The 27,643-nt window shown below is 40.2% G+C and overlaps 1 protein-coding gene across 1 annotated transcript; it reads right to left on the bottom strand.

The window, feature by feature from the left end:
* On the bottom strand, positions 1-27,643 carry ASAH1 (N-acylsphingosine amidohydrolase 1). Its single transcript, XM_074951309.1, has 14 exons — positions 27,436-27,643; positions 16,187-16,233; positions 15,891-15,981; positions 14,552-14,638; positions 12,658-12,736; positions 11,416-11,490; positions 10,001-10,046; positions 7,653-7,797; positions 6,200-6,254; positions 5,884-5,965; positions 5,073-5,204; positions 4,606-4,729; positions 3,923-3,979; positions 1-2,757 (listed from the first exon to the last, which is right to left on the bottom strand). The coding sequence occupies exons 1-14, from the start codon at positions 27,505-27,507 to the stop codon at positions 2,668-2,670; spliced, it is 1,182 nt and encodes a 393-aa protein (XP_074807410.1). The 5' UTR covers positions 27,508-27,643; the 3' UTR covers positions 1-2,667.

Genomic DNA, 27,643 nt, shown 5'->3' with positions numbered 1-27,643 from the left:
GCACATCCTTTAGCAGTTTAGGGAAAGATTAATACTTTCATTTAACCCTCAGTAAATAAAATTACTAAAATTCACAGGTGATTTTTTTTTAAGATAGGCTGGCTGCTTAAGTGGTCCCTGTGACAGACCCTAAGGCAGGTTCCAGCCTCCTCTAGGAGCATATGGGGGAGCGTAGGGAGAGTGGCCTGGGAAAGAGATAGGGGATAAAAATTCAAAGATGTCATTTTTATATAGTTTTAGCAAACTGATTGGGATGGATTTTTTTCCCCTTTGACAAGTTTTTTAAAAAGAGTTTTTCTGAATGCATTAAAATTGCTGGAAGCACTTAGTCTATCCTTTCCAAAGGAATGTTCCTTAAAGCACACAACAGTAGTTCAAACTCCAAAAGGCAGATATTTCAGAAATTTGAGTTTGTGGGAAAATAGTTCTAATGGGAAGAGTTTGCAACCGTATGTATAGGAGGTGGTGATATCTGCCCATGATAATCACATGCATCAAAAGAGACTTTCATAACTGTTGCAATGTAGGTTTATGGCTTCTGCGTACTAAGCTCTTGACCTATTGAACATCCAGTGTTGAGCTACCTATTTTTCATCTTTACAGCACTTTGCAAAGGAATGGAGTTAGGATAAGTTGTGTGTAGCTGTCTGACTACCATGCCAGTTAGTCATAGTGGGGTGTGAATTTAGCATCTACAGAATCACCATATTCTCAATATTTAATCACACTTAGTTCTGTTGTCTGCTTTAAATTAAACACTACAGTGAAGACTACAACTTAAACCTCACTTTTTAGGAATATTTTTGGCCATTGAATACAAAACATTGGTCTTCCCACACCATTAGAATACTGTCTAGTCTCTTTCCCACATTTGTATACACATTCCCTTTCACACTATTATGTTTAAATAGGGTACTTGTTTAAAAAAAAAAATCCCTGAAATGACAGTCGGCGCTTTATATGTTAACCGAACATTGCCTCTGTTTGGATGCACTTAAAACCTACTGAGTAGTCCCCTAAACCACTTTAATAATATATCCTGTTATAAACTGTTAAACCCTAATTTGTTTTATAGTTTGAGAATAGAAACCAGAAAGTTTATAATAGTAGTAATCGCTTAACAGTTTGGTATACATGGTCTTCATCTTTATTAACTGTAGCAATATCAATAGTCCCCCCCCGCAAAATTAAAATCAATGTTCAAAACTTCCATTTCTATGCGAGACCGTGGTTCTCTGAAATTTCTAAGACAGTATCAGGTGGGTGGGGGAAAAGCCTCCAATGTGACCCAAGTATCTAGAGCACAAGTTAGTGTGTACACTACTTCAGCTTTTTTTAAGTTGAAATTGTTTAAGTTGACCATTTTGAAATGAAATATTTTGGCGTTTCATTTCAAAATTGTGTTTTGTTCAGAAGTAGCTATTTACTTAGAGGGTGAAACACCTAAAACCATTCCGAAACAAAAGAAAAACCACCCAAAACAAGCAGAGAACCAAGAACAAAAATTTCACTTTGAAACTGTTTTTTGGGGATTTTTCAGTTCTGCCCAGGAACTGGAAAAACCAAACCCATTCACTCAGCTCTAGTAAGCATCTTCAACTTCTCCCTACAGTTTGAGTATTGTCCCAATTTACTAGTTCTGGTTTCTATAGTTCCTTTGTCCTATGTAAGGATCTTTTTAACAACTGAGAAATAGAACCAACATTACTGGTCTTTCAAATACTTCTTCTTGTACACTCTCTGTACAGCTTTACATTATGGATTCATCTGCTATTTAATTGGTGTATGTTCCTCACAGTATATTCTCTCTACTTGATGTAAGTTGTTTGCAATGTCCTATTTTCATTGCAAGTGGCAGACTGTTATATTACACGTGTGTACATAAGTGTCTTGTGCACCAGTGACTCATACATAGGCACTTTGGATGTCAAAATATAGATATTCTCTAGGAAAATTGAGGAATATTAATGTTTTGAAATGTTATTTTTGTTAGAGTGCAAATGTCATGCCAAGGAAATAACGTAGGTAAAAATCTCCAACACCAAAGTCTACTTCTGTCCCAGATCTAACACAAGACATTCCCCAACAGTTTGTTTATTGTAATAGGAGCTACTTTATGGACAGGTCATTTTACACACAGACATTTTAGAAATACATCCTTAATGGAATGCTGCATTAAACATTCTTCCAAACAATATAAACTCTTAATTTTGTTATTGTGAAAAGAGAGAGTAAGAACTCATTAATCAACTGCCTTTCTTATACCATTCCCAGCTCTCTCATACTGGGAAAGGGTGCCATGCTAATGCAATTTTGTAGTTTAAAAGCATATAATCTAAAAAAGGAATTTTCCGATAGTGAACAATTGTGGTAACAAATTAGAAGGGACCAATAGGTGATTGTTGTATTACACTTACAGCAAAGATACTTGGAAGTAGAAACAAAAGAACGCTAGTTGTCTGAACGGTCAATAATTAAGGAAGCAGATGGATGACCTGTCCTACATTGGATCTATTCTTAGCTATCTGCACATAGCTATCTATGAGCTTCTATCAAACTTCTGATGAAAAATCTGTAGGCTGAAGAGCCCCATTCCAGAGGTACAGTTATTTTTATTGAAGGGTATCCAATTCCAACAGGCAGAGCTCATCCCAGATGGGTGAAGAATCACCATGGACTACAGGAACCTATGCACTCCCGCAGGTAACTTTCTGAACGGCCTTCCGAAACCTCCATCAGTGTTGTGCACACAGTCAGCTAGCAAGAGAAAGGAAACTCATTTTATCCCTCCTGTGATTCACATTTTACCTATTTCAGATAGTCACTGAGGAACAGAGGATGAGAACTATTTGGCACTTTTAGCTTCTAATATTTCTAGCTGTGTATATTATGAGGTTTGTTTTTAGTAAAACATTAGATGTATGCTGTAAGAGCAAAAATATGATTATGTTCTTGCCATCCACAGAGGTAAAAAGCCCATAGTCTAGCCACTATGATCAGTTATAACTAGATTTAATCCTAATCCCATTGAAGAACTGACAAGTGTCCATTCTATGTTAAAAGAAAAACTTTAGGCATGCTGGAAAGTAGCACCTTGAGCTGCAACCCAAAAGTTTTAAAAGAATTAAGTCTAAGTTATGTGGATCGCCAATTAACCAGTTTTGTACTATCCTTAATGAAGGCCCAGAACCTCTGAAACGTTTTTGAATCAGTGTATTTATAAAAGGGGAGACATTATCCTAAAATTTACATCACCCCTACAAAAAATAAATCAAACACTTTTCATCCCTTGATCTGTGCTCCTTGACATTAGATTCCTTGCTCCTGGCACTAAGGAAGATAAGGTGTGTGATGAGTCACAATTTGTAAGCAGAGTGGACCAGATTTATCCCTTGGATATTTAAACTCTAAATTCATAGGTAACAGCATGAGATTTGGATGAGGTCAGATTCACTAAATGTTTTTGCCTCTGACTATTTACAGATACAAGTTTAAATGATTTCATATACATTTTGCAAGTGCCAGAGAACTTTGACACCAACCTAGTTTGAAGGAAGTTTTACTTAGGAATCTCATGTCAGTACTTTCCCTTGCTTGTGTAATTTGACTGCTATTAGAAATTAGATGTTCATCCTTTTTTGATGAAGTTGGATTTGCTGCACATCCTCTTACCAAGCTAGTATGATCATTGCATTCTCACTGATGTTTCAGTAGATGTCTTGCTGGTTATTCTTTTACATTTTCAAGACCAAGAATAATTTTTTTTTTGGTTTCAAGTGTCTACTAAAATATACAGAGATCAACCAGGGTCAAATTTAGACTCAGCCATAAGTAGGTGAAACTCCACTGAATCTGGCCTAAAGTGATGTACCCACGTTGTGGAAATACACCACCACTGCAAGAAATGTGAAAAAATAGTTACCTTATTTAAGATAGGCTTTGTGGAGAGAACATCATAGATGGCTGGTAGGGAGATGTTCTGAAAGAGATGAGTAAATTGCAATTAGCTAGGTTTATATTACCTCATGTTTACATACAAATTACATAGCAAGATCATGCTGAGAACAGTGACCTATCATCTTTGCTGACTACTTAAGCTATAAAGTTAAAGCAGACTGAAAATACATAACTCCCCAACCATCCTCCAGACAGAAGATAAGCAGGCACTAGAGATTGGCAGGCCAGGCTTTGCTGAAGGTAGGGCAGTTTTGTAGCATTTGGCACCTGTAAACTCAGCTGTAGTATTTTGCTCATGGATGAAGCAATCCCTATATGTAGTTTAGGAAGCGTTTTTATATGATCAGTTGTACCCAAAGCTGCTTGCACTGCTGAAGAAAAAAATACTTCAGAAATTGGAGTTTAAAAATGCAAAGCAGTGAGAGCCTCAGGCTAGCCCAGGAAGAAGCCTCCCATTTAACCTAGCAGCAGCCAGCTGAGCTACTTTATACATACATCATGTAGGCAAATTTGCATCACAAAGCCTTAGTTGTTCCTCTTACCAAGCTAATGCCTGGAACTGCCATGGTTAGTGCAGACCCTTACTATGAGGTGGCTTGAGTTCAGATAATTTCAAAATACTAAATTAAGTTATTTTAAAATATTTACCTCTTGCTTTGTCTGGTTCATGCACTTCATTGCAGGTGTTCTACGGTCATCCAAGACAAGGGGAGCCTTCCAACGATCATAGTTTGTTTCCAACACATACCATGTGCCCCTGTTTGCATTAAGGCTTGAAAAGAGATGTAAATGTGTGTTCATTTTCTGGTTAAATACTCCAGATACACTTTTCCCCTTATGCCAACCATATCTGTATTTCACTGACAGCACTAGTTAAAGAATTTGAGATTCCTGAGCAGATTAGTGAAATAGCTTAGGATTATAAAAGCACTTTTTCCTGAATAAGCCAGATACTATATCAAAACACTGCTTTTTGGATTAAAAGCTTTAAAAAAACTCTAATCAAGCAATAAGATTCTAGAGTCAGCTTGCTCTCTTAAAGAAAAAAGAGCTCATACATTAGACATAGGCACACCTATGTCAATGGAATTTGTCTTGCTCTTAAGTGTACTTACTCCCATACATCCAAGGCAGCTTGTCTGCTACGAGTGATCACACAGCCCTCTCCAGATTTGTTTCCTCCCAGTATGAAGTAAGCTGGAGCCAGTAGTCTTGTTTTAACCAGCTGGTCCTTTGCTTCTTGATAACTAAATAATGAATTAGAGAAAAAAAATGTAGTTCAACAAGACTCGTGTGCTTTAAGCCCTACGAATACCCAAACACTGATGCTCAAAGTATTTTCCATTATATCAGGCTTATTCAATAAGTAAACTTTAATAGAACTATATAAAGTAACAGTACTGAGTTTCTAGAAGTAAAAATTCTCCAATAGCAAGCTGCTCAAGTTTACAATTTGATTTTCTATTAAAAAAGCCTATAGTTTTCTGGGAGACGTCTCCTGGACAGATTTTTCTTTTAATGGTTGTCAAGACAGAAATGGGAACTTTTTTATGACCCACCTAGTGGGTTGCAGCAAAACAAAGCATTTTTTCCCCCCAATATCATGACATCCTAACTTATGTTAGTGTCTGAAGAGGTTCTGTCATGATACGCCACTTGATAGGTGGAAGTGGTCTTGTTAATTTTAGCGTCATTTAAGAAAACAAGGGCTCGTCAGGAACCCCCACACATACATGCCAGGAAAAAGGTTCCTTTTCTAGCTTCTAAAAAGATCTACCACACATTTTCAAAATAGGCAGAGATCAGTTTAATTTTCAAGCTTCTAATAAGAGATTAAAAAAGAGTAGGGGGTTCTAAATGTTAATATCCACAACACTACCATGATAAACAAACCCACTGGAAGATGAGCAGAAAAAAACATGTTACCTTGTACCATTCTCTAGCACAGTTCTGGTGAGGAAACCCATCCACATACCATCTCTCCTCCCAAGAATCCACTCAAAGATTCCTGAAAGAGATCACCTGTTATAACAACTTTTCTTCATAGAGACACACAATCTTATTTCCCCTTGACTTTTATAGCTTCTACATACCTGGTATAATCCCTAGCCTCAGCTTCTCTGTTTTCCCCGTCTTGTACATCTGACACTGACTTCAGTCTGTTTTTCTGTGTAAGTTAGCAGATGCCCCTAAATTTTGAAAACTTTGCTATATATTCAAGAAACAAGTCTCAGTTACTCACCAATGTAGCCACCATCAAGACTGAAGCGCTCATTCATTGTAAGAGTGAAAATTCCCTGAGAAACAGTAAACAAAATGAGTTAACTTTCATAATGAAATGAAAGATACATTTACTAATTACTGACACTGCAGTGAGTAACACTGTACTTTAAGGTGAACATATAGCCTGATCCTGTAATCTGTTCTGTGTGTGAATATTCCCAGAAGACACCAGTGGAACTACTCATTGAGAAAGGAATCGCAAAATTAGACACGTGCAGCAGAACCTCACTAATCCAGATGTGGGTAAGACCAGGCTAAACTGGATTCTGGGGTTTGTAGCCTACTGTAGCAAGCCACAAAGATTCTCCTGTTGTGCTAATCCAATGCTGTCGTCACTCTCCCTTCAAACCACTACAGGAGCATCACATCAGCTACCTGCCAATAATGTATCCGACCTCCCTTTTAGCCACCTAATTAGTCTCCCAGAAGACGACCAGACCTTAGGAAAGTTCCAGGCTTGAAGACTTGCCCCATGGCATGGTCACTGGTACCACACTTATAAATTATAGTCGCACATGAAACTACCAAGGTGCATGAGCTTCCAGGTTAATTTCCCCAACCCCTCCTGTGTACTCCACTCCTCCAGTGGGGTGGGAAGGGAACTCAACAGGTAAGGCCTAGACTCCTGAAGGTGGAGCTCACTCTATATTGCTGGAGCTTATTTTACCGTGTTTGTGGCTAAAATGGTAGAGGAGAAGAGTGGAACAGAGCATTTGGAGAAGATCTGAGGTGATGGTAAAATACAGGGAAAAGAGGAGGTAGAGAGAAAAGCCACCCGTTTGAGAAGCAGGGTGTATGTGTATAGTCAGTGTTTAAAATCTTGATTAAACCCCAGATCTCAGCTGCCTGTAAATCAAGACAAGTTAATTTAAAATACATGCCTACGTTTGCCAGGAAGAGAGATGAACACAACACTAAGAACACTGACCAAGTTCAGCTCTTCGTCCTTTTGGGAATCACGGGTGATCTCATTTTTTGCTTGCTCACAAAGCTGCTCATCTAATTTTTCTTTTTTTAAAGCCAAATCTGTGTTGGATACAAGACTGCACGATTCTGAATTTTGAGAGCGTGTGAAATTTTCCTTTAGCTATACAAGCTAGCTTCAAAGTTCAAGTATTTTATGTGGGCAATTTCCTTTTATAATGAAATTGTGCAAATCAATGGCATTTTCCAACAAGTATCCTCTCTTCTTTTTCCATTCTTTGGAAGCGTACATTTCCATCTCAACTGTAAGTAAACTTGGGTGCTATAACTTGTGTAAAGGGCTCAGTTACAAAAGATGGACAGTCTCTGAAGGTGACAAATGAACAAGTTTCAAACCTGTTCCTAACTGATCCTTAGAAGGAAGGTGAATCGTGCTCTAAAAATCTGAGCCAGAAAGTTTTGTGGTGTTGCAAACAAAGAATACTTACTGGTTTGATTCCAGACACCATGCCCACATATCCCGCAAAGTTTGTAGACTTAAATACTGTTTTGTTGTTTCTCTGGAAGTCCAGAGTCACCACTAAGGGCTTCAGTTCCTGAGTTATAATCCAGGAACTATTTTTTATGTCCCACCTACAGAAGGAAAGTGTGCATTATTAAGACAACTCCGCTAACCCACGTTATTATACAGACTGCAACATTTAACTATGCATTAATGTACACACAAACCCAATACAACAGTGTTCTTAATTCCACATTTAGCATTACTTTTAATTCCTTACTTCTAGCGAATCTATGCATGAAGAAAGTGTAAAGCAAATTTATAAAATGCAGTTTATGGGTGAATATATGGTTTTAAAGACCCAATACTGGCCCATACCTGATTGTTCAGTGCCAAACTGGACCTCTACGCAATACTTACCAAGCCACCCTAACCCTATTAGTAAGGGGTCATGAAGCGATCTCAACTGTCATAACAACGACACCACTTTTGGCAGAGATTACCTGGAATTCCAGGAGCTACTGAGACTTTTAAAGCACCCCAAAGATGTATACCTCTTGGTGGTCTCCGCCATGAGATTTGATCACCCTTTGTCCATCTTTAGTTTAAAGTCTCAGCCAGGTCCTTATCTTATACAGACATTGAGAAAGCAAAGATGCAATATTATCAGGATTCATTAAAGAGACACAGAGGTTTTCTTTGTTGAAAGCCAAAAGAACCAGAGTTGAAGTTCTTTGTGGGGAGGTTATTATTGATATTAGTCAAGGGAAATTTGAAAGATGCTGAGGAGCACTGATCAATGAAGCTCGAATAAAAGAGCAGAAGTTCTAGTAAAAATATGGAGAAGACAGTAGTTATGGTTAATTTGTGGAGGTATTAGGAAAAACCTAGATAAAACTGACCTTTCAGAAATGTAATGGGTGAATAAATTAATGGAATTCTGAAATTCTTGGCTATAAAGACAGTTGGAAGGAAAACTACTGCCAAACAATGGAGCTCACACTATTCAAACAAAGTGAGTGGAAGGGAACATGATATAGAATCATTAGAAGATATATAATAGTGAGTAGACTCCAGCCTCTGGACAGAACAGAGATTGTGAATGCTGAGAGAAGTCAAGAAAACAATGACCTGTATGATAACTGTTACCCAAATCTAAACTGAATTGCTTAGAGACATTTCTCAAAATATTACACAGTTGAGTCTCTAGTCCATCTGTCTATAAGCAGCAAGGTGCACTGTAGGCCTCAGATACTAAGGACATATAACTACATGATTATAGTTATTTAACAAAAAACTGAAAACAACCTGAAAGTACAGTGATAGGCAGGTTAAATGTATACATATTTAAAAAAACAAAGCACATTCAGCAGCACCAGAGATAATTTTAAGAGTGGTAAAATCTCACCCTTGTTTCATACTCAGTTTACTATTTATACCGTTTATGGTTTACAATCTCTGAGCTAAGAAAAATACAAACTGGTCAAACTCTTGCACTAGCATGTGGCAATATTTGGGATGCAAACTCTCCAAGAGAATTTAGAAGATTATTCCATGGAAACATTTCTACTGATCTTAGGAGATGTAAAAGCTGAAGTCTGTTTGACCCGAGCTATCCTTTTAAGGAAACTCAATTCCAGAGTTCACACTGAAACTCAATTCCAGAGTTCACACTGATGGTGCTGGGTGGGTGTGTGTGTGTGTGTGCGTGCGCGCACACACACAGAGGACCATAAAACAAGCAGCAGAAATAATCCAGATGGCATGGTACAAGTGCTTCTTCAGTTCACATGATGCTACTAGAAGAATTACATAGTGACCCCAGTGATCCACTACTTTTCTTGTACGCTGTTTCTTTTGTGTACTGTGCCACAGCAGATGCTGTGCTCTGGAGTGAGTTCCATCTGCTGGGACACAGTGGAGCACACAGAGTGCAAGTGTTTCCAGCAACTATTCATGTCCATTCCCTGGTGTGTGTGAGGGGGTGGGGGGGATTCACTTGGGCCATCTATGGGGTTCTTCCATGCTAGCAGAACAAGATATGATTTTTTTAAAAAATGGAACAGCCATTTCTGCTAAGTATGGAAGAAGGGTCATTTTACTATTTGAGGTAAAGAGCTGTATTCTTACCCTGTACTAGTCTTTCATTATACCAGCAATATACAGTGAAGAGTTAATTACAGTAACTAGTTGTGACAGACAATGTGTAAATGTTAAATTAATAGCTTGTACTGAAAAACAGCAGAGTAACATTCAAGCCTTGGTTGCTTTTAGGACTCTTATTCGGTATCATTCTATGATTTCTAACGGGCAGACAGACACACATGTACTTACCCCAGAAATAGTCCAAAATCTAAATTTCTAGCATGGTACAGCTTTCCTGGATTTAGAAGAGAAGTTATTTTAATATATTTTTTAAAACAGGCATGTCTAGGGGGTTAAGGCTCTGACTAAAGAAAAACAGGCAAGCTGAACTCATAGCAGATAGATTTTTATAACTGGATGCTGTTGTGGGTGTTCTTGCTATACCAATATGGATGCTAAGGAATACCATTCTATATTAAGAATGATTAGGGAGACCAAAGAAGCTACTTTTGCCAAAAAGATATTTGGAACAAGTCTGCTTCTAAAGCTTTTCCTTTCTAAAATTTAATATTTCCTAACCTTAGCGTTTTTTCTCTGATGACACTTGTCCCATTGTTTTCCATATCAAAATGGACTCCAATCCCCAACATTATTTGGGGATTAAAATACAATTCTCCGTTTTTCCATTACATTTTTTTAAAATAAAATGGAATGTTATCAAATTAACATGATAGAACACCTGAATGAATACATAATCAGGTAACTTTAAAAATGCTGTGTCTTCTTGGAAAGGCATTTCAACTACCCTAGTAAATCTGAAACCTAGGCAAAGTTATAGTAGTTTACAGATTGCTAATAGTGTTTGAGTCCCTGGAATGATGAATACAAAGCAGTTCCATTTTACTGCTTCAATCCACAGCTGTTTGAGGGTTTTGTTTTAAATAAGTAGATGGTCTACTCTGTTTGTAAAGGTTTTTTTCCCCCCGCTCTAAAAACTCTGTTTATGGGAAGAGTGACCATGCAATATCAGAACTCATTTCCAGGAAGGGAAAAAGCAGCAAATGAAATCCTCATGTCACTTGTTCACTGAATTCACTCTTACCCTCAAAGCTATCACCCATTTGGCTGAAAAATGGAAGATTCCTTTTGCGACAACTCATATTAGTGTCTGTGCAGTTTAGGAAGGGGAAAGAATGGACCACGAAAACAAAACCAGAAACCCAGTTCTCTCACGTAGCAACTGAGAACACCGCAACTATGGAGTGATTTTTTTTTTTTTAAATTCAGTAGGTATGAATCAGCCACTTAAAACTATTTTGGTTTAGAGTTATATAAATGCTGCCCATCACCACAGTATCTGAGCATCTTCCACATAAAGTACCAAACTTGTACAGAGTGCTCTTCATCTGTAGATCACAACATGCTTTACAGTGTTCAGTATCATCATCATCTCTACTTTTTAGAAGGGGAAACTGATGCAGGAAACAGCAACCTTGAATAAATCACTTCATCCAGCTGGACAGCAACAGAGCAAGGAACAGAAGCCAGCAATAGCAAAGTTCCTAGTGGACTATTATCAAAGCTCAACCAAAAAGTATTTACACAGGATAAAAGCCATTGCTCCCATAAGATCCACAATAAAAGTGGTTAAGAACAGACTTTACCTGATTTGTCTTCTGCTACTATTGAAGTGCATACTGTAAAGATTTCATAGAAGATATTAAACAGAACAATTTCTCCTAGGAAAAAAAGGAGCATTCAATCAAAGTGCCAGACTGTCAATAAAAAGAGTAGCTATTAGAAAAGAAGTCTATTGGAGAAAGGAGAATCCTACAGCACTACCTCTCTAGAATTTCAATTTGACTCTCTTAGGGTTTGAGTCAATGGCCAGTTCACTTAAAGGCAAGAGCCTCAAGAGGTATAAGGAGCTTCAATATCTTAAGAACTAAACTAACATGGGGACTAGATTCTCTTGCACTTATGTGCCCACCCACATCTGACACTGAAGATACAGCTTTCCTTGTTCAGCAACTTGCATCACACAAAATCTTCAACATAGCACTGCTCATGCTGCTTGCACACTGCCAGGATTGTTGGGGGGAAAAAGCACAGATCAGCAGTTCTCCTGATGTGCCTGGATTCTGACAGAGAACATGTAGTACCCAGAGATCCATTGTGAGAGTCTGCACACACACCTTATATCAGCATGTAGAGTACATATGCTGCATGTCCCCCTAGCACTGGTATAAACAGCAGTGTAGATGGTGAGGCATTGCTTAGGCAATTAAAATCACATCTGAACCCTGTGGGTATGTACCCTACATGGCTCTCCACATGTCCAAGCAGCACCTCCCCAGTCTACAAGGCTATTTTTAGCAGTGTGGCTCCGGCAGTGGGATGCCTTTCATTTGCATGTGTAGCTACACATTGCAGTGTGGCTGCGACCTGCTTTTTACTATGGCATGTAGCTACACATAGCCTTTCTGGGGAGAAAAGTCCCACAAGCAATCCTACCCCTGCCCCTCTTGGCATGTTGGGAGCAGGTGTAAGGAAAGGCAAAGAACTCTCAACAAAGGAGTGCTACAACTTCTAGCAGTCCTAGATTGAGAGCCTCCATATCTCTCAGCAGAAGATCTGCTTCACAAGGCCATCAGAGAGAGGGCATGGTTAGAGAGAGGGCATGGTTGGACAGAAGGGTTACAAGTCGCAATCTTTCTAGTGTCATTTGCTGTCATATTCCTACAGATAATGTGTTCATATAAAGCACCATTAAATTACCAATTATATACTGAATAATTAGGTAGTGTAGGCTAATGTGATAGATAAATGCACTGCAATTTTAAAGGGGGGGGGGGAGAAAAATCAGTGATTCAGACATTATAGAACTGAAATGTTGAAATTATTACCCAAAGGAATGCCCGAAGCATTTGCAATCCCTTTGAGCTCTTCATTGAAAGGGTAGGGAAGGGTGGAAATCAGCCGAACCTGGGGGACAAAAAAAATACAAACCCACGACTTGTTTAAATTGTAACTGATGATGAATAATATCTTGGTCTCTAAACAGAGGCTCTCTCCTCCTTATAGTCACATCTTTCTAGGCTGACGTAAAACTGGACACTGAATATCTGCAAATATTTGAGGGGTTTGTGGAAAAAATTTAAAAGCAAGGAAGCACCTTAAGAATAAAAATTAGTTTATTAAAATCTCTACACTCAAACAATGGAGATGGGCACAACGTCCAGTTAATTTTTGAGACCATAGACTGTTAAGACCAAGACAAGACCCAGGCACCATTCATAATAATGCTGATTAGGGGAATCCCTACCTACACCACCCATTCCCCGCCACAGAGGCGAATTGGAGTGACATGAGACTGTTGTAAATTGTGTAGGGACAGACCTGGCCGCCTGCTGCCTTCAGGATGAGGCAAGCAGAGTTGTCTAATGTTATGTCTACACTGCAACTAAGAATGCTTCCCAGTCCAGGAAGAGAGACACACACAAGCTCTGCTTAAGATAACCTGGCAAAGAATTAGCTGACCAGCTACAAGCCTGCCTGATCCCCGGGTCCGTACTTGGGTGGCTAGCCTACGTTGCAACATCCACTCTGCTCTTTTTAGCACATTAGCTTGAGCACATGTCATCTTGCTCCCTGCTCAGGTCCTGTACCAAGTCTGGATCAACCAGGCTTGAAGGTTTGACCCAAAGAATCTAACTTTTAAGAGCAGACATAAAAGGCATTTCAGAATCACTAGGACTGTCATGTGGGTCTCCTTATCTTAAGAGTTTTAAAGATAATCATTTCAGTCAGTTTAGCAGCTGAGGAGGTCTAAATATTTACAAAGGATAAAAGGGAAATTGCAGTGTATACAGACATGTCTTACAATATAGATCAGCAGATTTATCAACACCACATCTGCAATTTCTCTTGCTTTTGCCCCTTTTACCCTTTGCAAAACTGCACATAGTAAAATGGTACTTTTAACTCCAGATATTACTGCTGCTGCTCAAAAACTGTACTGTTTCAATTCAGTTTTGCCACACTCGTGAATTACTCACAAATACTTCATATATTTGCTAGTAGTTAAAGGGGAGGGGGCCACAGTTTTGCTGTTAGTCCAAAACAATGGACTCTGATCAAGACCGTTTGGTAAATTCATAAGTACTGTTGTGGTCAGACACTTGTCACATGCAGTGAACTAAAGGAAATGACTAAGTAGGAGTACAGCACAGCAGAAAAAACAGCATTGCAGTAAGTCTGTTTTGTTAAAGAGATCGTCATTTTCAATGACATATGAATTTTCCTACTAGATAAGAAGACTAAGTTCAAACTTTCTTGAATTCATAAGAATTCCCCCAAACAGAACACTTGCAATAATTTTTTCCTCAGTTTAGTATCTGTCTTCCAATAGAATTTAACTTATTTTCTGGAGTTTTCTAAACTAAGAGTAAGTAAGTAAGTAAGTAAGTATCTATCACATCTGAAATCTCAGTCTCTGGATAAGTAACAGGCTTAATCTACAGCAAGGGAAAAACTTTCTAACCATAAGGGTAGTTAATCTCTGGAATAGGCTTCCAAGGGAGGTTGTGGAATCCCCATCCAGGTTTTTAACAGGTTGGACAAACACCAGTCAGGGATGGTCTAGGTGTATTTGATCCTGTTTCTGTGCAGGGGACTGGACCTGATGACCTCTCAAGGTCCCTTCCCGCCCTACATTTCTATGGATTCTAGGACTATTCTGGAGGCTAGGGCATGCAGTTGGAGGATTTAAAAAAAAAAAAAGACACTGAAGATACTTACCAACTTAGTATCCACTATTTCAACCGCTTTGCCACTAGGGATGAATGCATTTGCTATATTTTTAATACTCTGAATTACAGTCTTCAACTAGAAAGGCAAAAATTTTAAGTTAATAGAGTTCAAGATTGTGATACTTTTGCATTTTAATATAGGAAATGATAGGAAAATGATAATCTGATGCTAGTGATGAGACAAAAATTGCCAATCTCTGTAGCCATTTAAGAGCCCAATTCTGGAACCCTTACTCATTATCTTATTCACACAAGACGATAAGGGCCCTACTCTAAGAAACTTCGAGTATATACACTGGAAAAGCTTCAAATTTTCTCCACTTGAGAGCACATAACAAATGCAGCCCTGTTGTAAATGGTGCAACTCTATTGATTTGGTTTACATGTTTCAAGAGGGAGTACATGATCTAAAATATAGGCCAGTGTTTTCAAGTCTAGCTAAAAACAGATTCCTAAAACCTGCATTTGGGCAAAAGCAGAACTAGCTTAGTTTTAAGAGGTGATTAACAGTCCCAGCTGACACTGAAGTCAATGCAAGAAGCTCATGCCCAACACATCTGGGGAAAAAAGCCACTTCTAATTAGAGGCCTAAATATGATTTTTAAGCCTAACTTTAGAGACCAGCAAATTTGAAAATTTGACACAGTTCCTTTTCTCTTTAGGTTCAAACCAAACACCTTAATATTGTTCAAGAGCTATTCCTACCCAATGGCTTATTAGATGGCTTGAATGAACCAAATTTAGTGACCTCTTTCTACTCCACAAAAAACTCCACCGCAGTCGGTGCTTTAATTTACAGTGTTAGGAAGGCCAAAAACAATATGGTGATGAGGAATGTACTACCCATTCAGCACCAGAGTCAGTTTCTCCATATTAGGAAGGAGGCATACTGACTGGATCGTGTGGGAAAGTTAAGACTACTGCCACTGTATCCTGCGTTTGTGGATAGAATACTTCAGCCCCAAGAAGGCTGTTACTCTGGCACAATTTCCCCGTAATAAACGTGTTTAGATTTGAAGAGGAAAAGAAAAATTAAGTCCACCTCAGGAAACACCACTCTTCAAAGTGTTCTAATTACTAGTTAACTTACCTTCTATTAAGTCAGATCTAGTTTGACAACAAACATTTTGTAGGAAGAAAGTGTTTACTTAAGCCATTTTATTTTTTTTTTCTGGTCAAGACCTTAAGTCAGATCAGTTTAAGTACAGAAGACTGGAATTAGAAACGTTAATCATTAAATATTTCAAAGATAAATTCTTCCCACTCCATGAAAAAGTTATATACAAGTTATTAAAGCTAAACTTAAGAGCAAAAGCTTTATTTCATACCTCTGTTTTTTTGTCACTCATCAACTTATCCCATCTTCTGCTGGGTGGTAAATCAAGATTTATGATGTATATAGGAACCGTCCCTTTAAATCTGAAAAATGAGTACCAAAGTTCATATTTATACAAGTTTATACATTTGTGCTATACCAAGTACAAGGCCAAAACTATGGAAGAGATGTTTTCATTTGATTCTGTTATGTAAGCAAGCCAAAAGCTTAAACTGCTTTTTTTTTCTTCCCAATTCACTGTTTTCCTGCAATGTGGTAGAAAGTGTAGTAGTAATTTGAGTTACTCACGTTGGTCCTGTAGGAGGATATGTTTTACTTCTGCAGTCTTCTCCAAACTAGAGAGAGAGAGAGAAACAATACTGTTTAAGATTGCAAGGTGGTGTGTTTTTTTTTTTTTAAACCAGCTTCTTGGTTATCTGACTTTGTTTTTAATATGCTAAGTAGTCTTAGGTTTTTGGTCCTTTTAAATGAAGCATGTCCAGTTCCTCTGTGCCAGTACAGGTGCTTCCAGTTTGACCAATTAGGGGGACCAGGTAGCACATGCAGCTATAAAGGATCAGGGAGAAGCACAGAGGGAAGGCAGTCTCTGGGGGAAAGCTACAGATGTGTTTACTGGCTGACCTCCCCAAGCTAGAGAGGAAGTTACCTACTGACTTCCAAGCTGGAGAGCTGAAACCAAGGACCAGAGAAGACTGAAGGCAAGGGTGCAACAGAGGGGTTTACCCAATGAGCGCTACATGCTGGAGAGCTGGAAAAAGGTTAACAGGACAGGAGTGAGATACGTTCCCCTGACATGGATGAACTCCCAGCAGAGAGGGGTTCCTGCTGGGAATAGTGGGGTTGTACTCCAGGTGAAATGGTTAGGTGGCTGTCCTGGCAGAAGGCTAGGAGAGGACCAAAGAGGTACTGGGAGTGTGGTATGTGCTATGTCAATGGATTAGATGCACTGGTGGTGATATAGATAGACTATGCTTTCGTACTTTTGTTTTTGATTATTTGCATAATGTTTTTGTAACAAATGGGCCCCAAGGAGGGGTGTTGAAGCAAGAGAGCCTGCTGAGGAGTCCTTAGAGGGCCTGACAGAGGAAGTGGGACAGTAACCCTGGCCTTAAGGTGCTCAGACACAAGGGGGTACTTCGGGATGACCGGGAATCATTCATACTTTTATCATAAAGGATAATATAACTAGTTGGTTAGCTGAGCAATCACAACAGGCTGGGAAAAAAATCCCATATTTTGGTAGTCCAAGCTGAACAAGTGAATTTATTATTTATTGCTTAGTGGACAAGCTAATGGCTTGCACTTAATCCTATATATTAACTGATTACTCCTACTGTGATCAGAGGTGCCAGTGATAGCACTTAGCATTTACAGAGCATTCTGTTAATAGGTCAGAATAATTCAGAAGCATTAAGTAAATCACCACACACGTGCAAGACAGGCATGTTAGATAGTATCCTTGTCTTACAGATGGGTGGCAAAGGCACATACAAATTAAGTGGTTCGCCTAAAGTCATGAGAGCTTGCTATATGGTACAGACATTACCGACTGCTGACGTGAGCAGCTAAACTGGTGCTGAATATGACTTAAATGCAAGGTAACATTTGGCACCAATATAGAAACTGATTAACTGCAAGCATAATCCCAAGCATATCAGCTGCACCCAATGAGTACTCTTTTTATAGTATAGGGAAGTCTAGGAGTCAGCATCAGGGTCAGAACCCAAGTCTTCCTGCTTCCAATCTTGTGATGCACCAGCTATTTCACTCTGGCAACTCACCTCATTTGACTTGGAAGCGTAACCAGCTAACAGAAGTAATGAAAAAAAATTACCAGCCTGCTTCTGAGTTTTGTTCACCCAAGTACACCCCACATTGCCCTACTGAACAAGGGCACACTGCTAACAACATAAGTGCACCCTGAAGTGTTTTATGGGCACAAATGCCATTTACAAGTAAACAGGCAGAAGGTCAATTATTTGCAGTTTGGTTGCACCAGTAAGAAAGACTAAGTTTGTCCTTGACAAATGGGCATACAACTCATTCAGACTAAACAACTGACAGCCAACATATCAGTGTTCAATAATCTGGATGGAGATGGAAGTTGTCCTTGGGCAACTCATCTTAAATTCCCTAGATTCATAAATGCAAATAGCCTGTGACATTGTGCAAGATACCATGGAATAACTTGTAAGATAGAGGGTATCAATCACAGAGGAAGACAGGACATTTAAAAGCGTTAAAGTTAATTCATACTTGTGCAATATAATTTGTGTGAGGATTTTTGATCTATAACAAATTAATCTAGCGAAGAGATTTTATACCCATCAGAGGTTACCCTTTGGCAGCTGCTTCTTACTCTTACCCTGTTGTCCTAGTCACAGCTAAGAACAGTCATCAGCAGAGCGCTGAATAAATGTAATACATTTGTATTCTTGCTGTTTGGGGTGATTGGTAAGAAACTTTATGAAGGGAATCACAGCTTATGCTAGATGTGACTATAGGAAGTATGCAGATTCATTGGCATGAACACAATGTTGCAGTTATAATATCCTCTTCCTAATTAAGACAAATGTAAAAAAAATTCAAACTTAGAGGCTAACTACCAAATTAAGGAATCTGAAATAAGGAAGCTAGCTGGAGACATCAGGTGACTGAGAAGGCTGTAAGGAGTCAGAATTCTCATGCACAAAGGAATTCTGAACAGCAAAACTGTATCTTGTGAAACTTTTACATTTCACAATACTCAAAAAGGAAATATTGCATCACATGAATCTGTTTAACAGATAAAGCAAAATTAGGACTAGGTCAGGCAGTTAGTACAGTGCCACTTCAAAAAACAGATACCTGGCTGAAAAACATTGCTAAACAGACAAATATTCAAGTATCTCAAAATGATACATGATTTTGTTGCCACCATTGTTTAAAAACATTATCCCTTCATAACAAAATTATAACAGAAAACTAGGTAAACAGTGTAAGTTTGCAGACTTCCAGGCAATGCACCCAACTGCTTATTAGTTATCTACTGTTAAGGCAAAATGACAAATTTCAGTTTGGAAGTTTGTCTTTTTTTTTTTTTTAAGTGATAGCTGGATACTCCAGAATCCTTTTGTTGATAAGAAGCTCAATATGGTAACCTAAGTCTATATTAATTGAGGAAATAATATTGCCTCTAGCAAACTGAACATAATAGGACATTAGCTTGAAATCCAACTTTTTTTTTTTAAGTTTGGTGTTTCAAGTCCTACATATGCTGCTATATCCCCCAGCTAATTTTGGCTGTTCTATAATCACTTTTACAAGGCTTCCCCTTTCTTTATTTGTGTAAAATAACCCACATAGTCAAAGGGGGTGTGGGGTGGGTGGATGAAACTGTCCTTTATGTCCAGAAGTGACTTTTCTCTAGTCTCAGTTATAGTCAGTGTGTATTATGTCACAGTTAGTTAAAACACCACCCTTTTAAAATAAGTTAAGTTCAAGAAAACAGACAAGTTTCTAGGTGGAGGGTTACAAACATAGCCTTCCATTCATGAACCAACACACACTGCTGTTTCCAGATCTTCAGACAGTTCCAGAGCATTTACTATTCACAGCTTTCCTAAGCAAAAAGCATGAAATTGACAAGACTGATTAGTTTCACTGCTGCTGTTCAGAAGCTTCTCTGGAGCAGCAGTGAAATCGACACATTTCCCAGCAACAGAATGAAATTAGGAGCAGGTCTGGAGCTATTACTGTGGTAAGGGAGACCCTTTCCTTCACAACTATCATGAAGCCGGAGGAAGGACAGAGGAGAGACACCCTCTCCTCTCAACAGTCAGGCTGCTCTTAGTAGACAGATCTTCTCTTCACTTACCTGAAGCCCACTTTCATGGCTTCTGAATGTCAGACACTTAATCAGAGGCTGCTACAAAAAGTGGAGCCTGGAAGCAGGGGCCTGAAGCGGCATCTTGTTAAAAATTCCTATACTTTCCTCTTTCTCAATAGCTAGGGAATTTTGGTTGAAGATAGGATAGCTTCTTGCTTGGACATTGGCCCAGACAGGCTGCATCTTTCTTACCAACCTTTTGCTACCAGGTTTTGTTTTGATTGTTAAATGTCGAGTAAAGTTTTTCCAGATCTCATGTGTACATGGAAGTATGTGAGGGTGCATGGCAGCATAAGTTACGAAAGAGAAATACAATAGATTGTGGAGGAGAAGCAGAAGGAAAAAAATATAATGGAGGAGAAAGATAATGCAATGCAAAGAAAGAGGTAAGATGGCTGAAAACATAGAAAAGATACACCATGATCAAAGTGAGTGAAGCCAAGTTACAAAGAAAGGGAGTCCAAAAAAGTCAGCCATCCATTTACGCAGTTTATTAAATAGAAAGCTGACAGTTACATTTAAATACAGAATATAGCTGTTTTAGTTTTTGTAAACTGCAGGAAACATGGTGCCACAAATTTGTCACTGTAGAGTAGCATTAGTGCCCAGATTAGTAACAGTTGGGTAAACTTTTCAAGCCCAGCCTATTTACATTTATAAAGTTCATCTGGACATTTAAATTGTCCATTCTGAGCATTCCAAGCAACAGGGATTTCATCATTGCCTTGGAAGAATATTCTGTACTCCAGAATTTCTGGAAATTTTCCTCACTACTCAGTCTAAGATTTCCCTTACCTAACCCTATTATTCCTAGTAATCTCCCTTTGCACTACTATAACTTTGAATAGTATTTTCTAGATTAAAGATATCACATTAAAGCTATCATACTAATAGATATTCAGCATCTTTTTTGTAACTAAAGACAGCTTAGAATTCTATGTTCCATAAAACAGTTTCTTTACCTCTCCCATTACAGGGCAGTATTCTGCCATGCTGTAATAATCCTACTGATGATTTTCATCCTTCAGAATAATAGTAACAAGTAATACAAAACTTAACAGAATTGCAGACAATGCAGATATGGCAAGTGAGCCCAATTTTCTTTTGCTTTTAGTTCTATCTAAATTGAAATTGCAAGACAAGTTTTGCCCTCAGTTACATGTGTACAACCCACTGAAAGCATTCAGTTACAACCTGTGCAATTCTCAATACAATGGGGTTACACAGCTGTAACGGAAAGCATTAGGATATAGGATATTTAATACTAGTGACAAAGTGACAAGAGAAACCAGCTTGATTGCCAGTGGTATGAAGTATACTTTAACCTAATGCATCTGCATCAAATTAAGAGAAACCTGAAGCTCTTTATAAGAAACTGAATCACACAAATTAAAAGTTATATAGTCATCCACTTCACCACCAACTCTCCCACCACACCTCTAAATAGCCTACCCCAACACATTTTCACACTAGTGCCTCTAAACCACTATAGCAGCATGCTCCATGTGAACATGGAGCCCCAAGGATACACCTGTGTGCAGTCAACTACAAGATCAGGATCTAAGAATCTGGCTGGATTTTTAGATCCCCTTTGCCTCCCTTCAATTACCTTTGCATTACTTTCATTATAAACATATTACAAATATTTGTTGTACTGGTGAAGGCCACATTTCATATTTTAAAAGGTATGATCACTTGTTCAACAAGACCTTACGGTTACATCAAAAAGTCATGTATAAATTAGAATTTGAGTATTTGAGTTCATTCATATGCAATGTTCTAACAGTATTCTGTATCAAGCATGCTTAGAGGAAATCAATCAAAATGAGGAACTCTGCTTACAATGTATTCAGGACATATATAGCATGTCTTCAGACAAAAGTAAGTGTGTCATTTCAGTGTTTTGAAAAAGGATACAGTAGTAGAATTAAGGTTCACTTAGAATCCTAGAATATCAGGGTTGGAAGGGACCTCAGGAGGTCATCGGTCCAACCCCCTGCTCATAGCAGGACCAATCCCCAACTATATCATCCCAGCCAGGGCTTTGTCAAGCCTGACCTTAAAAACTTCTAAGGAAGGAGATTCCACCACCTCCCTAGGTAACCCATTCCAGTGCTTCACCACCCTTTTAGTGAAAAAAGTTTTTCCTAATATCCAACCTAAACCGCCCCCAATGCAACTTGGGGCCACTATTCCTTGTTCTGTCATCTGCTACCATTGAGAACAGTCTAGAGCCATCCTCTTTGGAACCCCCTTTCAGGTAGTTGAAAGCAGCTATCAAATCCCCCCTCATTCCTCTCTTCCATAGACTAAACATCCCCAGTTCCCTCAGCCTCTCCTCATAAGTCATGTGTTCCAGTCCCCTAATCATTTTTGTTGCCCTCTGCTGGACGCTTTCCAATTTTTCCACATCCTTCTTGTAGTGTGGGGCCCAAAACTGGTCACAGTACTCCAGATGAGGCCTCACCAATGTCAAATAGAGGGGAACGATCATGTCCCTTGATCTGCTGGCAATGCCCCTACTTATATAGCCCAAAATGCTGTTAGCCTTCTTGGCAACAAGGGCACGCTCTTGACTTATATCCAGTTTCTCGTCCACTGTAACCCCAGGTCCTTCTCTCCAGAACTGCTGCCTAGCCATTCAGTCCCTAGTCTGTAGCGGTGCATGGGACTCTGCACTTGTCCTTGTTGAACCTCATCAGATTTCTTTGGGTCCAATCCTCCAATTTGTCTAGGTCCCTCTGTATCCTATCCCTACCCTCCAGCGTATCTACCACTCCTTCCAGTTTAGTGTCATCTGCAAGCTTGCTGAGGGTGCAGTCCACGCCATCCTCCAGATCATTTAATGAAGATACTGAACAAAACCGGCCCCAGGACGGATCCTTGGGGCACTCCACTTGATACCGGCTGCCAACTAGACATTGAGCCATTGATCACTACCTGTTGAGCCCGATGATCTAGCCAGCTTTCTATCCACCTTACAGTCCATTCATCCAGCCCATATTACTTTAACTTGCTGGCAAGAATACTGTGGGAGACCGTATCAAAAGCTTTGCTAAAGTCAAGGAATAACATGTCCACTGCTTTCCCCTCATCCACAGAGCCAGTTATCTCATCATAGAAGGCAATTAGTCAGGCATGACTTGCCCTGGGTGAATCCATGCTGACTGTTCCTGATCACTTTCCTCTCCTCTAAGTGCTTCAAAATTGATTCCTTGAGGACGTGCTCCATGATTTTTCCAGGGACTGAGGGGAGGCTGACTGGCCTGTAGTTCCCCGGATCCTCCTCCTTCCCTTTTTTAAAGATGGGCACTACATTAGCTTTTTTCCAGTCTTCCGGGACCTCCCCCGATCACCATGAGTTTTCCAAGCTAACAGCCAATGGCTCTGCAATCACATTCGCCAACTCCTTTAGCACTCTCGGATGCAGCGCATCCAGCCCCATGGACTTGTGTTTGTCCAGCTTTTCTAAATAGTCCTGAACCACTCTCTCCACAGATGGCTGGTCACCTCTGTGATTGACTTGAACTGGGACTGTATAGAACATTGTTGCAACCAAGGTCCTGTAGTAGCACCAAAATTGTATAACGGGTCAAATAAGGTGTGTAAGACAAGGTTACGGTTTGCTGGTTATGATTATGCAATCTGTATGCATGTATCATTTTTGTATTTAAAGTTATAAGTATTGGCTCTATACTGTCTGTATTTCAAACTTGTGCTATGCTTCTGGGTGACACCCCAGACAAGTTGGTGTCAGCTCTGCCTAGCCTGCTTGATGGCCCATTAAGGACCATCAGCTATACAACTGACCCACTGAGAGAAGGCAGACATGCCTTGTGACTCAGCAAGATATGCAGGGACATGCCTATGGACAGAACTCTGACGTTTTTCCATGCCATGTGATGGACAACTTGTCTTTGGAACAAAGAGACAGACCACATGGCAAGAGAATATAAAAAACTGCTGCAGCTCCTCCATCTTGTCTTCAATCCTGCTTCATACATCTGGAGGAACTTTGCTACACTGAAGCTTTGAACCAAGGACTGAAAGCCATCCCAGCTGTGGATGTACTCCAGAGACTTTATTTGAACCTGCAGTTTATTCTATCACTGCTGCAAGCCTGAACCAAGAACTTTGCCATTACTGTATGTAATTGATTCCATTTAACCAATTCTAGCTCTCATCTATATATTTTTTCCTTTATGAATGAACCTTTAGATTTTAAATTCTAAAGGATTGGCAACAGCGTGATTTGTGGGTAAGATCTGATTTGTATATTGACCTGGGTCTGGGGCTTGGTCCTTTGGGATTGAGAGAACCTTTTTTCTTGTACTAGGGTATTGGTTTTCATAACCATCTGTCCCATAATGAGTGGCACTGGTGGAGATACTGGGAAACTGGAGTGTCTAAGGGAATTGCTTGTGTGATTTGTGGTTAGCCAGTGGGGTAAAACTGAAGTCTTCTCTGTTTAGCTGCTTTGGTTTGCCTTGGTGTGCACAGAAACTCCAGCCTTGGGCTGTAACTGCCCTGCTTTAAGCAACTGGTCCTCAATTGGCACTCTCAGTTGGGTCCTGCAAGAACCAGCATCGTTACAGCCTCCTCCCCACACTGTGCTGCCCAGTGCAGTAATCTGGGAACTGACCTTGTTCGTGAAGACAAGCAAAAAAAGCATTGAGTACATTAGCTTTTTCCACATCCTCTGTCACTAGGTTGCCTCCCTCATTCTTTTTGTTGCTAACATACCTGAAGAAACCCTTCTTGTTACTCTTAACGTCTCTTTCTAGCTGCACCTCCAGGTGTGATTTGGCCTTCCTGATTTCACTCCTGCATGCCTGAGCAATATTTTTATACTCCTCCCTGGTCATTTGTCCAGTCTTCCACTTCCTGTAATCTTCTTTTTTGTATTTAAGATCAGCAAGGATTTCACTGTTAAGCCAAGCTGGTCGCCTGCCATATTTACTATTCTTTCTACACATTGGGATGGTTTGTTCCTGTAACCTCAATAAGGATTCTTTAAAATACAGCCAGCTCTCCTGGACTCCTGTCTTATGAAAGAAGAAAACTGTTACCTAGACCACAGAAAGTCATAAAAGGAAGCAATTGTTCTGTTGTAAGTTGCTGTGGACTAGGGAGAAGAAAGTCAGAGGACTCTTCTTAAAACAAAACTTAACTATATTGGCAGAAAGAACAGGAGTACTTGTGGCACCTTAGAGACTAACAAATTTATTAGAGCATAAGCTTTCATTGGCTACAGCCCACTTCATCGGATGCATAGAATGGAACATACAGTAAGAGAATATATATATATTTTTTCATACAGATAAGTTGGAAGTTACCATACAAACTGAGAGGCTAATTAGTTAAGATGAGCTGCTATTAGCAGGAGGAAAAAACACTTTTGTAGTGATAATAAAGATGGCTCATTTAGACAGTTGACAAGAAGGTGTGAGGATACTTAACTTAGGGAAATAAATTCAATATGTGTAATGACCCAGCCACTGTCTCTATTCAAACCCAAGTTAATGGCATCTAGTTTGTATATTAATTCAAGATCAGCAGTTTCTCTTTGGAGTCTGTTTTTGAAGCTTTTCTGTTGCAAAACTGCCACCCTTAAATCTTTTACTGAGTGGCCAGACAGGTTGAAGTGTTCTCCTACCAGTTTTTGAATGTTATGATTCCTAATGTCAGATTTGCATCCATTTATTCTTTTGCGTAGAGACTGTCTGGTTTGGCCAGCGTACATGGCAGAGGGGCATTGCTGGCACATGATGGCATATCACATTGGTAGATGTGCAGGTGAACGAACCCTTAAGGCATGGCTAATGTGATTAGGTTCTATGATGGTGTAGCCCATGAAAGCTTATGCTCTAATTAATTTGTTAGTCTCTAAAGGTGCCACAAGTACTCCTGTTCTTTTTGCGGATACAGACTAACACAGCTGCTACTCTGAAACTTGTCATTATATTGACAGGCATTTAAGTTATTACTGTTTGCACAGCTCCCAGCCCAATGAGGTCCCAATTCTGAATGAGGTCTCTAGAAACTACTGTAATCCAAATATTCAAACTTTTTTCATCTCAAAGTATCCCAAAGCACTTCACAAATGTATACACGCAGCTCACTTCATCTACTACTGAAATGAAGTTACAGGTATTTGAGAGGATTAATTCAGAGGTGTAGGAAAGTTACAGGTTTCAGAGTAGCAGCCGTGTTAGTCTGTATCCGCAAAAAGAAAAGGAGGACTTGTGGCACCTTAGAGACTAACAAATTTATTTGAGCATAAGCTTTCGTGAGCTCTAGCTCACTTGCTGCATCGGGCTACCTCAAAAGCCAATTTGTGTAAATTTAATCAGCTAGGAGTTTAACTAGCTTGGATAAATTTCTGCTATTCTGGTTATTGCGCAAACTTTCAAGTGTTTTCTTTCCCCACTGAAGAAAATCCAAGCTTCAATTCAGAAAAGTTCCCTGGGACACTAACTTCAGTGGAGTTTTTAGAGAAAGTTGGGTCTTACAAATGTTCTCCCATAGGCCACCACCATTTTTTTCTGTGTATTATCTTGTCTGTACATTTCCTAACCCAGGGAACATGTTAACTGTATGTTTTGTCATATGAAGCAGAATAATAAATGCTACTGGTTACTCCTAGAAGATCTCATTTGAATACTAGTTTTCTGCCTATACCTTCTACAGAGAATAATCAAGCTTTCCCAAGGAAGTTCTGCACATTTAAATCACCCTGCTTAAACAACAAGACCACTGGTTAACTGGTTCAGGGCATCACTAAACAATGTAAACAGCCCCAACCACCTCCTGCTTTACCGAATAAAGCTGTACATTACAAATAACCCACCCAAAGAGTGGTTTGGGGCAAATAGTTAAGAAGAGCGGAACCCATAACTTCAGCAGCACACAAAACAGGCTGAAAAACAGCTGCTCTTACTGTAGACTATACAGTACCACTTTCTGCACAGCAATACACCAAGCACCTACATCATTAACAAGGGCTACCGTTTATGAGCTTGGCCACCTGGAATTCAGTACCTAGATAAGTGGCCTAACTTTCAGAACAGCTATGCACCCCCAGCCTCCCCTGAAGACAGAGGATACGATACTAAGAGAAGCAGTCAGGAGCACTGCAGCTGTGCAATGCTAGAAGGTCAGCCTGCAGTGCCTAGTTTCGGGAACCCCACTCTGAAAGTTTAGACCGATACCAATTACAAGAACAACTGAAACCAGCTTGACTCCCAGGATCCTAAGCCCCCACCTACTTGCTATTAACCCAGGCGCGGCAGCCCACTCCTCTCACAGCCTGGGGCGGTGCCTTGAAAAGCGAGGTGCGGCCCATGCACACAACTAGTACCGACAAGGCTCCGCGTCCTCCCCCGCGGACCCAGAGGCCGAATCAGGCGAGGGCCGCCTCTGCCTGAGAGGAGAGCGCTGCAGGGGGCACAACCCCAGAGAGTGCCCGGGCCGGTGAGGGCTGCGCTCCGTCCCGCAAGCAGGGGCAGCCCTCGCCCGGCCCGGCGCAGCTGCAGTCCCCCCTGGTGCTTCCCAGCAAGGCGCTGCAGGTGAGGCTCGGAGAAGGGCGAAGCCCCGCACCTCCAGCTGTCACCCGCGGGGAGTAGCCCTGCAGCCTGCCCCACGTAGCAGCCCCCCATGCCCCGCTCACCGGGTCCTCGGCCAGCGCCGCGAGCGCCGCCGCGACAGTGACCGCCAACAGCGGCCAGCGCGAGATACTCATCCTGCTGCTGGGCCCCGCGCACCGCCACCGCAGCCTGACTGAGCCGGCACGCGCAGGAGCCAAGAGAAAAGCGGCGTCATGTGACACGGCCCTGAGACCACACCACCCACGCCCAGTGTGTGGTGCGCCACGTGAC

The sequence above is a fragment of the Natator depressus genome, chromosome 4 (assembly GCF_965152275.1).
Source record: "Natator depressus isolate rNatDep1 chromosome 4, rNatDep2.hap1, whole genome shotgun sequence".
Lineage (NCBI taxonomy): Eukaryota > Metazoa > Chordata > Testudines > Cheloniidae > Natator > Natator depressus.
Note: the sequence above shows the minus strand (reverse complement) of the source record. Positions and strands in the feature narration are given on the sequence as shown.